Raw genomic sequence first — 13,233 nt, 5'->3', positions numbered from 1 at the left:
ACAGGGAATTTTTACTAGGATTAAATGTCAGGACTTTATTTGGCCTAGGTGTATGTAAACTTCCGACTTCAACTATATATTTGTATATATTTGTATATATTTCCTTCATTATTTTCCCCTAACCCTACCACCCCTCCCCTAATTGGTGTCAACTAATGGACAATAACACTTAGGCTTCTACTTCCAGTTTATACCTACTATATACATTTTACGGACACAGGATGTTATAAAATAGTTAACTTTTGTTTGTTTTTAGTCCCATCATTCAGCTCCCCTCAACCCCTCCCATTTATCTCTGAAGACAGCTAGTTTTCATTTTTTCTCTCGCCACTCAGACCACTCCTAGATAGAATTAACAAGATTCTTGCTTGAGAAATAGTTGTTAGCCAAAAAGGTATTTTTGCAAATATTTCTAGAAGTCTATTACAGGTACCTGATTTTTACCCAGAAATGATTTGATATTGATAAAAAAATGGCTGCATTGGACCTTTAAACTTTCAAACTAATCTTCCATTTTGATAGATTGCAATGGACACCTTTGAGCCAACTTGGGTTTATTTTGTCCAAACACATAGCCTACAGATAAATGAAACGTACATAACAATAGGTTTTTAGAAAATGTTTACAATTTTGCTCATCAGAGTAGGGTACTGTTGTATGCTAATGTATTTTCTAGCCACAGGCATGATGCATATCACAGTAAATTGTTGATGTGGTTCTGGCAATTGATTTAATGAACTGCTTTTTAAATAGTTCAATGACTATATCATGTTTTAACTGGACAACTATTGAAGACCCACCTTGCAAGAAGAATATACATTTGAGAAATTAAAAACACCAAATAAAATGTACAAAACCAGAATTCACATACAGTATTATTTTCACAAAAACTTGCAATAAGACAAGTTCTTGAAAACACATCCTCTGCAGGTCTGAAACATCAGAATGTCACCAATTGCGTATCCAACAAAGATGAATTAATTACATAATAATATATACTGCATACCCTTTACCGTTTAGGGTATGGATATTAAAATTAAACTTCTTTATCCAATATACCAGCATTTATAGTACTGACAAGGAACTAAATAAATAGATTTTTGTGCTTTTATCAGTTTGAATTTCATTCAAGAGTACATCATTATTAGTTTATTTTTCACTTGCAATGCCAGATAAGTGGTTTTAATGTCTCAGGATTAGTGTTCTCCGAAGTTGTTTCCAAATCCACCAGATGATGCTGAGCCGCAAAGTATTGGATCTAACGGGCTTGGACAACCACTGCCTGAGCCCAGCAATGCCAGAGTGGACAACCATATCAAGTCCAGGCAACATGTCCTTCAGTATGAGACCATGTCCTTCAGTATGGGAGGTTGCTTTATATCTAGAGTTGAGTCAGTCAATCAGTCGGTCTGCCAGCCATCAGGGTCTCAGTCAGAGCCCCTGCACAGTCACTCTCTGACAACTACAGAAACGGTCTATACTCCTAGTGGTGGAGACTGAGGTGGATCCTGGGAAACAGAGTCCTACAGGCTGTTTTTCTCAGTGGCGGTGGAGCCGGTGGCATCGGTGCATTCTGCAGTCTCTGAGCTGCGAGGGAAGTAGACAGTAGTCTTGTGCTCTTCGTAGGTGTCGATGTGTTTGAGGTGCACCACCATGTGCAGAGCGTAGGCCAGGACCAGGAGGAGGATGAGAGAGGTGATGAGACCCATGAGGATTGCCGGAGTGAAGAACGTAGCGCAGTCGCTGGCTGAGGCAAACCTGTTGGACAGCACGTTGAACGATTGCAACTGTCGGGCAAAGATAAATATATAGGTGAGATCTTCAAGTAAAGTAAACAATGCAAAGATGACATACATAACACATAAAGGTTATTACATAAAAACTATTCTTGTGGATTTCTATATCATGTACCTCTTTAAAAAGATAAACATGAATATGTCTGGGTTCATACACGAGCACAATAAAATACAATACGTTAACAATGTAGTGTACTGGTATAACAATAGTTCCACCTGGTGGTATGACTAGAAACTGTACTGTATTATGGAGAGTTTAATAAAGCCACACACAAGTTGGAGTCCTGTTTACCGATCATTCCTTATTATTTCACAGCAATTTGAACAAATCATGGTTTTAACAAACAGCACAAGTCATCCATTACATTTCAACAGGAGTAGCTACAGAGGTTCAACAGAACCATTAGAACATGCTCCTCTATCAGAACATCCCTCCCCTCCTGCCATAAAATGTTGCCTTCCGCGCAAAAACAACACATGCCAACCTGGAAGTCTGTGAAGGTGATGTGCCAGTTTGCAGAGTTGTCTGTGATGGAGCTTGGTACGAGCAGCGTGTCGTACTTCTGCAGACTGCTGACGTGCTGACAGTGGTAGGAGTAGGTACTAGGAGCGTACACGTCGCTGGCGTTGAACGTTGCCTCGTGGGTCCAGTTGTAGTGGATGTGTACGCTGTCCAGAGTAAACCAGTTCTGCCCTGCCGACTCATAGAATGTGTTGGACATCTGTAGCCTGTCGGAAACAGTTCATACATTGATTATACATTTACATTTTTTGTCATTTAGCAGATGCTCTTGTCAAGAAAGACACAGTTAGTGCACAGTACGCAGAATATATAAATATCAAGTATCACAACCAAACTGTAACACACACGATATACTTCAGACCAACATGTGACCTGCCAGGAAAACGCTGGGCCGATCTATAATTTTTATAATGGTCTTTCAAGCCTAAATTTACATTTACATTTACGTCATTTAGCAGACGCTCTTATCCAGAGCGACTTACAAGTACATACATTCATACTTTTTTTGTACTGTCCCCCCGTGGGAATCGAACCCACAACCCTGGCATTGCAAGCACCATGCTCTACCAACTGAGCTACACGGGGCCAAATTTGGCTGTAAAAATGAATGAAGAAGCAAACCTTATGGCAAGTCCTCTCAAGTCCTCCACGTCTCCAAAACGTAGTACAAGCCTGGTGGGAAAACAAATTCAATAGCACTGTCATTACTTCACCCTTCAAAATATCAGGAGAGCGAGGAAGAGTCATGTGTCTTGAACTGCGGCAGGAATATCTACAGCCGCTGAGCAGACTTACGTAGCTTTATCTTTGCTGCACATGGAGCCTTTGGTGTCAACCGGTGCATCGGGGCCGAAGGCCTTCTCCGTGAGATCCACTAAAGTGCTGTTCCTGAACCTTATAGCAATCTTCCTGGCCCTAAACAGGATACATGTTTTTCCATTGTAAACCACGCTCAGAGGAGAGTAAGGAAGAGTGCTCGATGTCTGCAGTAGCCTCCTTTTGGTTCTGTGTGGGGAGTCCAGCTGCCACCCATAAAGCTGATGGCGGGAAAGAGAGGATGAAACAGGATGGGTTGAAAGAGGGAGAGAGGGAAAAGAAGAGAAGGGGAGAGAGAAATAGATAAAATGGTGGCTCATTGATTGACAACCAACAGTAATCTGAAGTACTATTACAGATTGCTTTTCATCTCATTGTGGGGGCTGCAGCGGGCGTTCATTGACCAATAAGACATTGTGTAAGAGTGCTGTTGTTAGGAATAATCTAATCTGTTTATTCATTTCCTTGATGACAATATATCTAATGGTTTACCTCACTGAGATTATGCCTTCTGTCTGGGATTAATATCAAATGGCTGGGAATAAAACCTATTCCCAATGTACAAGGTCCTATTGGATAACTAAAAACTTCTGTCTGGTGTAGTCACGCACACAGTAGTCTACACTTAGTATACCAAACATTCGGAACACCTTCCAAATATTGAGTAGCAAATCTTTTGTCTTGTCCATTCACAATCTGAATGGGACATATACACAATCCATGTCTCAATTGTCTCAATGCTGAAAAAATGATTCTCCTTCCCTACATCTACACTGATTGAAGTGGATTTAACAAGTGACAATAAGGGATCATAGCTTCCACCTGGATTCACTTGGTCAGTCTATGTCATGGAAAGAGCAGGTGTACATAATGTCTTGTACACTCAGTCTATTTCTCCTTTCTACTGAAGTGTGCACTCGTTCACTATACTTTCCGTAAATATAAAAGCATTGGATTGATGGAGGCATGGGCTAGTGGGAGGTTCCACCAAATTTCTTCTACCAGTCATTTCCTTTCAAGTCAGTGAAGTGAAGTGAACAAGTGCACACTTTGAGAGTAAGGAAAGATAATTGGGACAAAGTACCTGCAGCACTCTTCTGAGAGGGTGCTCCACCGCAAGCAAAGAGCTGTCCCCATCGGAAGCAGCACTGTGGCTCTGGGAAACCAATCCATCTGTATGCAAGGCGAGAAAGAGAAATATAATTAAATTAAAAAGATGACTGCGTATTAACAATGTCAATACAGCGTTGTTACGGGAGTTATTACAGTGTTACTACTACACAGGTTCACGAGCAACGTGAAGTGAAGTGTTACCAGTGAATTTATTGTATTTTTTAGTCACATCTCAAAATATAATTAAAAAGTTCACATAATCAATTGACAATAAGGGAAATAACTCACTGTTTTGAACCCTGATATCTTGGGATGTGGGTCCCCCTAAACTGTAAATATAAGACAATAAATTATTATTTCAGATGGTAGGCTGTAAGGTATTGGCTACAGTACATCAACGTAAATCTCTCGTATATGATTACCAGGACAGGAGATATAGGGATAATGGTAGGATGAATATCAGGCATATACTATATACAATCACAACCATTTCAAGCATCGGGTTTGATACAGTTTATTACATACAGTGTCAAGAAAAAGAATGTGAACCCTTTGGAATGACCTGGATTTCTGTTTAAATTGGTCATCAAATTCAATCTGATCTTCATCTAAGTCACAACAATAGACAAACATAGTGTGCTTAAACTAATAACACACAAATTATTGTATTTTTCATGTCTATATTGAATACATCATTTAAACATTCACAGGGTCGGTTGGGAAAAGTATGTGAACCCCTAGGCTAATGACTTCTCCAAAAGCTAATTGGAGTCAGGCGTCAGCTAACCTGGAGTCCAATCAATGAGACGAGATTGGAGATGTTGGTTAGAGCTGCCTTGCCCTATAAAAACACTCACAAAGTTTGAGTTTGCTATTCACAAGAAGCATTGCCTGATGTGAACCATGCCTCGAACAAAAGAGATCTCAGAAGACCTAAGATTAAGAATTGTTGACTTGCATGAAGCTGGAAAGGGTTACATAAGTATTTCTAAAAGCCTTGATGTTCATCAGTCCACGGTAAGACGAATTGTCTATAAATGGAGAAAGTTCAGCACTGTTGCTACTCTCCATAGGAGTGGCTGTCCTGCAAAGATGACTGCAAGAGCACAGCGCAGAATGCTCAATGAGGTTAAGAAGAATCCTAGAGTGTCAGCCAAAGACCCACAGAAATCTCTGGTGCTAACATCTCTGTTGACGAGTCTACAAAACGTAAAACACTCAACAAGAATGGTGTTCATGGGAGATCACCACGGAAGAAGCCACTGCTGTCCAAAAATAACAATGCTGCATCTCTGAAGTTTGCAAAAGTGCACCTGGATTTTTGCCTTGATGACAGCTTTGCACACTCTTGACATTCTCTCAACCAGCTTCACCTGGAATGCTTTTCTAACAATCTTGAAGGAGTTCCCACATATGATGAGCACTTGTTGGCTGCTTTTCCTTCACTCTGTTGTCCAACTCATCCCAACCATCAGAATGCTGTGGTAGCTATGCTGGTTAAGTGTGCCTTGAATTCTAAATAAATCACTGACAATGTCACCTGCAAAGCACCCCCACACCATCACACCTACTCCTCCATGCTTCACGTGGGAAACACACTTGTGGAGATCATCCGTTCACCTACTCTGCGTCTCATGAAGACACAGCAGTTGGAACCAAAAATATCAAATTTGGACTCATCAGACCAAGGGACAGGTTTCTTGGCCCAAGCAAGTCTCTTATTCTTATTGGTGTCCTTTAGTAATGGTTTCTTTGCAGCAATTCGACCATGAAGTACTGATTCACGCAGTCTCCTCTGAACAGTTAATGTTGAGATGTTTCTGTTACTTGAACTCTGTGAAGCATTTATTTGGGCTGCAATTTATGAGACTAGTAATTCTAATGAACTTATCCTCTGCAGCAGAGTGTAACGGCGATCCTCCTCCTCTCCATCTTCGGAAAAGGAGGTGTATTGAGGGAGCCAAGGCGCAGCAGGTTGTGAATACATAATGAATTTAATGACAAGACGAAAAACGAACACGAACTACACTTGAAATGATACAAAATAACAAACGACGTAGACTGACCTAAACATGAGAACTTACATAGACACGAAGAACGCACGAATAGGAAACAGACTACATAAACCGAACAAACCGTATACAGTTCCGTATGGTGCAAACATAACACAAACACGGAAGACAATCACCCACAACGAACACTGTGACAACGCCTACCTAAATATGACTCTTAATTAGAGGAACGCCAAACACCTGCCTCTAATTAAGAGCCATACCAGGCAACCCAAAACCAACACAGAAACAGAAAACATAGAATGCCCACCCAACCTCACGTCCTGACCAACTAACACACATAACAACTAACATAAATAGGTCAGGAACGTGACATTACCCCCCCCATAAGGTGCGAACTCCGGACGCACCAGCACAAAGTCTAGGGGAGGGTCTGGGTGGGCATCTAACCACGGTGGTGGCTCAGGCTCCGGGCGAGGTCCCCACCCCACCATAATCCATCCTAGCTTCCTCCCTCTAAGAATGTCCACCCTCTTTTTACCCCCACAAAATCCTCTTAATAACATCACTGATAAGGACAGCACCGGGACAGAGAGATAGATCAAGAAAGAGGGATAGATAAGAATATAGAGGTAGATCAAGATAGAGAGGGAGATACTGATAGAGGGGCAACTCCGGACTGAAAGGCAGCTCCGGACAGAGAGACAGCTCTGGACTGATGGGCAGTTCTGGGTATCTAGCCGTTTCAGGCTGAAGGGCAGCTCATGGCTGACTGACGAAACTGGACGCTCATGGCATGACAGCTCTCGACGCTCATGGCGGGCTGACGGCTCTTGACGCTCATGGCGGGCTGACGGCTCTCGACGCTCATGGCGGGCTGACGGCTCTCGACGCTCATGGCGGGCTGACGGCTCTCGACGCTCATGGCGGGCTGACGGCTCTCGACGCTCATGGCGGGCTGACGGCTCTCGACGCTCATGGCGGGCTGACGGCTCTCGACGCTCATGGCGGGCTGACGGCTCTCGACGCTCATGGCGGGCTGACGGCTCTCGACGCTCATGGCGGGCTGACGGCTCTCGACGCTCATGGCGGGCTGACGGCTCTCGACGCTCATGGCGGGCTGACGGCTCTCGACGCTCATGGCAGACGGGCGGCTTTGCAGGCTCAGATGGCGCTGGGGAGACGGATGGCTCTGGCCGGATACGGCGCACTGTAGACCTGGTGCGTGGTGCCGGAACTGGAGGCACCGGGCTAAGGATAGGCACCTTCCTACTAGTGCGGGGAGCAGGGACAGGGCACACTGTATTCTCAAAGCCCACTCTATACCCGATGCGAGGTACCGGCACTGGTGACACCGGGCTGAGGACAAGCACATCAGGATTAGTAGGGGGAGAATATACAGTGTGTTCAGGGCTCTGGAGACGCACAGGAGGCTTTGTGCGTGGTGCCGGAACTGGAGGCACCGAACTGGATACACGCACTACAGAGAGAGTGCGTGGAGGAGGAACTGGGCTCAGGAGACGCACTGATAGCCTAGTGCGTAGTGTAGGCACTGTAGGTACTAGGCTGGGGCGGGGAGGTGGCGCCGGAAATACCGGACCGTGGAGGCGTACTGGCACTCTTGAGCATTGAGCCTGCCCAACCTTACCTGGTTGAATGCTCCCGGTCGCCCGACCAGTGCGGGGAGGTGGAATAACCCGCACAGGCCTATGTAGGCGAACCGGGGAAACCATGCGTAAGGCCGGTGCCATGTATGCCGGCCCGAGGAGACGCACTGGAGACCAGACGCGTTGAGCCGGCCTCATGACACCTGGCTCAATACCCAATCTAGCCCTACCAGTGCGGGGAGGTGGAATAACCCGCACTGGGCTATGCACTCGTACAGGAGACACCGTGCGCTCTACTGCGTAACACGGCGCCTGCCCGTACTCCCGCTCTCCACGGTAAGCCTGGGAAGTGGGCGCAGGTCTCCTACCTGCCCTTGGCCCACTACCTCCTAGCCCCCCCCCCAAGAAATTTTTGGGAGTTACTTACGGGCTTTTTTGGCTTCCGTGCCAGACGCGTTCCCTCATAGCTCCGGTTCCTCTCCCCGGTAGCCTCTGCTCTCCTCAGTGCCTCCAGCTGTTCCCATGGGAGGCGATCCCTACCAGCCAGGATCTCCTCCCAAGTGTAGCAACCCTTTCCGTCCAATACATCGTCCCATGTCCATTGCTCCTTCTTTTCCTGTCCCTTACTCCGTTGACTCCGCTGCTTGGCTCTGGTATGGTGGGTGATTCTGTAACGGCGATCCTCCTCCTCTCCATCTTCGGAAAAGGAGGTGTATTGAGGGAGCCAAGGCGCAGCAGGTTGTGAATACATAATGAATTTAATGACAAGACGAAAAACGAACACGAACTACACTTGAAATGATACAAAATAACAAACGACGTAGACTGACCTAAACATGAGAACTTACATAGACACGAAGAACGCACGAATAGGAAACAGACTACATAAACCGAACAAACCGTATACAGTTCCGTATGGTGCAAACATAACACAAACACGGAAGACAATCACCCACAACGAACACTGTGACAACGCCTACCTAAATATGACTCTTAATTAGAGGAACGCCAAACACCTGCCTCTAATTAAGAGCCATACCAGGCAACCCAAAACCAACACAGAAACAGAAAACATAGAATGCCCACCCAACCTCACGTCCTGACCAACTAACACACATAACAACTAACATAAATAGGTCAGGAACGTGACACAGAGGCAACTCTGGGTCTTCTTTTCCTGTGGCGGTCCTCAAGAGAGCCAGTTTCATCTTAGCACTTGATGGTTTTTGCGACTGCACTTGAAGAAACTTTCAAAGTTCTTGAAATGTTCCGTATTGACTGACCTTTATGTCTTAAAGTAATGATGTACTGTCGTTTCTCTTTGCTTATTTGAGCTGTTCTTGCCATAATATGGACTTGGTCTTTTACCAAATAGGGCTATCTTCTGTGTACCACCCCTACCTTGTCACAACACAACTGATTGGCTCAAACACATTAGGAAGGAAGGAAATTCCACAAATTCACTTTTAACAAGGCACACCTGTTGATTGAAATGCATTCCAGGTGACTACCTCATGAAGCTGGTTGAGAGAATGCCAAGAGTGTGCAAAGCTGTCATCAAGGCAAAGGGTGACTACATTGAAGAATCTAAAATCTAAAATCTATTTTGATTTGTTTTTCAGGTTACTACATGATTCCATATGTGTTATATCGTAGTTTTGATGTCTTCACCATTATTCTACAATGTAGAAAATATTAAAAATAAAGAAAAACCCTTGAATGAGTAGGTGTGTCCAAACTTTTGAATGGTACTGTATTTAAAAAAACAACACCGGAACCATAGGTTGGCCAAGCGGACATTGTGAGATGGTACTTTCTACATGGAAAACAAAATGTATAATAGTGTTTTAGAAATTTGGACGTGACTAAAAAAGAGACTTTCCCTAATAATGTATTTGGCCTAGTTTGCTCTTGTTGTGTTTTCCTCAACAGTGCAAGAGATTATCCTGTGACTAACTGTTTAAGCATCTAATCACTGCCATAATGCCAGATTAAATGAGCTTTGGGGAAACGCTAAAACCTGATTAAGGTTCTGCTCGATTAATCCTCCCAGACCATGGTGTCCTTACTGGGACTTAGGGGAGCCAGCAGCCAGACCATGGTATCCTTATTAGGGCTCAGGGGGTTTAGTGTAGCTAGCAGACTACCCACCAGATCTGAGGCGGCTACCGAGGACTGGCAGGCAGCAGGGTTGTGGTCCTCAGGCAGTAAACTGAAATTCCAATTCCATTCTTCTTCATTGCTTTTCAATTAGGTACATTGGAATTTCAGTTAGGTTCCTGAATTGAAATGGAAATGACCCTAACCATGAATGGCAGACATTTGACGTGTGTGCGCACTTTAATATCAATGCAGATGTCTGAGCAGTGGGTGGCGAGCATCTGTAGTCATACACTGTGCTTGTATTCTGCAAGGATCATAATCCCTTATCTGATATGTTTATTATTAAAAGCACGAGGGCAACATTTGACTTGACCCTGTAATAAGGCACTATGCTACTGCGTTGTTTGTGGTGATTTGTTTAATACTATTACAGGCAGTCATATACTACTGTTAAATACTATATTATTATCTATAACAGGAATAGATCATATTCGGTGTACCTCGGTGTAAAAGTGTAATTCTCTGACATTTGTGATTGAGAACCCATCTGTGGGTGTATCTGTGTTGGGCTGGCTCAGTGATGTAACAAGACATTTGGGAGTTGACGAGCAGTGAGTGCTCTGTGTTCTTGTTCGCCAGCAGATGCCATTCTTACATAATATAAAAGTGACAAAACAACGAGTAATAATTTATCTGAACACAAGTGTCAAACTGAATTCGCTACACAGACCCACACGTCCTCACCAAAATCACTAACGCAAGCAGAAAAAGGGAGCTTTAATTCAAACGACTGAACCAATTGTGATGATCTAGAGTGGACTAGCAAAATCCTCCTCCCTTCTCCTCCCTCTATCCCAACCCCACCCTACCAGCAGCTTACAAATCCACTCGGTACTCTGCCCTGCTGCCATCACTGACTGGCTGCACCTGAGCATGTTATGGATCAGCCATTATGTAATCAATATGATCCGTTGATCTTCTCTTTCACTTCACAATGCCTAGCATGTCATGTATACTGTGAGGGTAAGAGGGAATATTGTGGTGGACGCGCTGCTTTTAGACTGCCCCCTGTGCTCAGCCCAGCACGCTCATGCCTAGCTAAATCAAATCTGCTCTAAGACTAAAGCCCGTATTGCCCTACATGTTGCCACAAAGCCCCATCTGTGCAGGCGCGAATGCAGACAGGCTAAATAGCCTAATGCCCTTGAGGCAATATGTTGGCAATTACACATTCGTTTAAAAAAAAATATGAAGTCAGATATTCACTAACAGATGAGCACAAAGCACATATGTTTTACAGGTGCTGGGACACAGGGCGGCGAATAATTACTTTGGTAAACAAGGAGGGGAACGAATCTTTGTCTTTTTTTAGTTAAAGATACAAAATGTTAAGTAGTATTGTCCACGCTTCGTTTTTGCCTGAATGCACAAAAGACACCTTGACAAGTGAAATGAGCCTGAAATTGTTCATTGATTATGTTTCTTCATTTTTGCAATTGGAATGATCCTCACCTCTTGGATCCTCAGGTGACTTGGTTTACTGTATTCTGTGTATTCATCACCGGATTTAATCCCAATATCACACTGCTCTCCTACAGAAAGCATCAGAAGCCCCTGCTGTCTATTAAGGACTGGTTCACAGAAGGTTGTAGCCTAGCATGTCAGTCGAAATATGGTGGCTCCAGACTCCCTACTGTATTCATTAAAGTTATATAAAACAACAATTCATGGGATATTATATCCATGCTACTGAAATAACATAAACTGCAATAACATTGTCGATCAAAATAACCAAATTCGACGAATTGATGTCCAATGAAACACTACAAACAAATAAATGAAGTAACTGAAGTAGCAAATCTGTAGTTTAACATCATAGTTAACATATTTTATTTAATATGTTATATATATATATATTCAGTAAAACTCATGAAAAGAGCTGTTACAGAAATGACAAAATTACTATTTTTATATTATTTATTTTTACATTTTGATTACGAGATTGACAGCAGTGCAAGAGCTGAATAGAATAGAAATACTCAATCTAGCATATATGGATCTGTACTCAAATAGTGTAATTCTCAGAGGAAGGATGGCTCTGCGATATATAGCATGTGAGCATACAGAATATGACTCCATCTCATCCCTGATGTAACAGCTTTCCTTCCTACCTATTTTTGTAGTGCATATATGGATTTGCCCTGTAAACTGATGCCTTCAGAGCAACACCGATGGATTTTCTCTTGTGTTTCTCTGACAAATTCCTAGGACATTATAATTGCAGATGTGCACACTACACTATAGTACAGTACAGTGCAGCACACAAGGTAAGAGGGAAATCACTACCACAATTGTTACAGATAAATAGAGACAATGCTTTTACAGATTCACATGCATTTTAAAACAGTCTGTTTCTCCTCATTCCCACGATCTCAATCACACTATGAAAGAACCTCATTCTCCCCCCACCCCCCTGCACATCCATCCATCCCCCTGCCTGACTCCAGCCTAGAGTTGAAATACCTCCTTTCATGCCTACCTTTTCTCCACAACAGCAGGCACTTGATCAAAAGACAAAGAAAGCTGCAGAAAAACGACAGAAAATAAATACAAATACATAAAGAGGTCTTGTTTTGCCATGGAGCCGGCCAGATGAGACTACGACTGATGATGACTGCTTCCTAATCTGCTTCGAAAACAGCCGAAGCCTAAGCCTACTGCTTGACAAGGGCAGCAGCCAATAGAAATCTAGATGGACTGGTAATTATGTGTCACGGTCACACCCACTCTCAGAACACACACACTCACACACAAAGACCAGCAGCTGCCCTCAAGAAAACTGACTCATAAATACACTGTTAATTATTTTGAATGTTCAAGGTCAGCATGCTTGCCAGTTTTTTCCCACAGTGAACGTGCCCCCTTGATTAAATGACCTAGATACCAGGCTGTCTCTATTGGAATTAATTAAAAGTATAAACTAGGGTTATCTGAAGAATAAAAAAAGCTCTGCATGAGAATAAGATCATGGGTTAATGAAGCAATATGACGAAAGACACGTTAATTCAATGGAATTACATCCTCGTCACTGGCATACAGTTGACACTGGATGGATCTGTTCTCTTTCCAGACTGGCCTACCCTTCTGTCTGTACATCAGTGTCATGTCTTTGGCATCATTAAAATTGAGAACTAATCTTTATAAAAAATTCACTGTAATTATTATTACGTGATTAAGCTACTTAACTGTAATTAACTAGGAAA

At 43.3% G+C, this 13,233-nt stretch overlaps 1 protein-coding gene across 1 annotated transcript; it reads right to left on the bottom strand.

The window, feature by feature from the left end:
- Window positions 1-537: 537 nt before the first annotated feature.
- Window positions 538-12,702, bottom strand: LOC129814872 (V-type proton ATPase subunit S1-like protein). The gene is made up of 7 exons (XM_055867993.1): window positions 12,510-12,702; window positions 4,537-4,577; window positions 4,220-4,308; window positions 3,115-3,356; window positions 2,941-2,991; window positions 2,282-2,525; window positions 538-1,787 (listed from the first exon to the last, which is right to left on the bottom strand). The coding sequence occupies exons 1-7, from the start codon at window positions 12,608-12,610 to the stop codon at window positions 1,524-1,526; spliced, it is 1,032 nt and encodes a 343-aa protein (XP_055723968.1). The 5' UTR covers window positions 12,611-12,702; the 3' UTR covers window positions 538-1,523.
- Window positions 12,703-13,233: the final 531 nt, after the last annotated feature.

This window comes from Salvelinus fontinalis, chromosome 18 (assembly GCF_029448725.1).
Source record: "Salvelinus fontinalis isolate EN_2023a chromosome 18, ASM2944872v1, whole genome shotgun sequence".
Taxonomy (NCBI): Eukaryota; Metazoa; Chordata; class Actinopteri; order Salmoniformes; family Salmonidae; genus Salvelinus; species Salvelinus fontinalis.
Note: the sequence above shows the minus strand (reverse complement) of the source record. Positions and strands in the feature narration are given on the sequence as shown.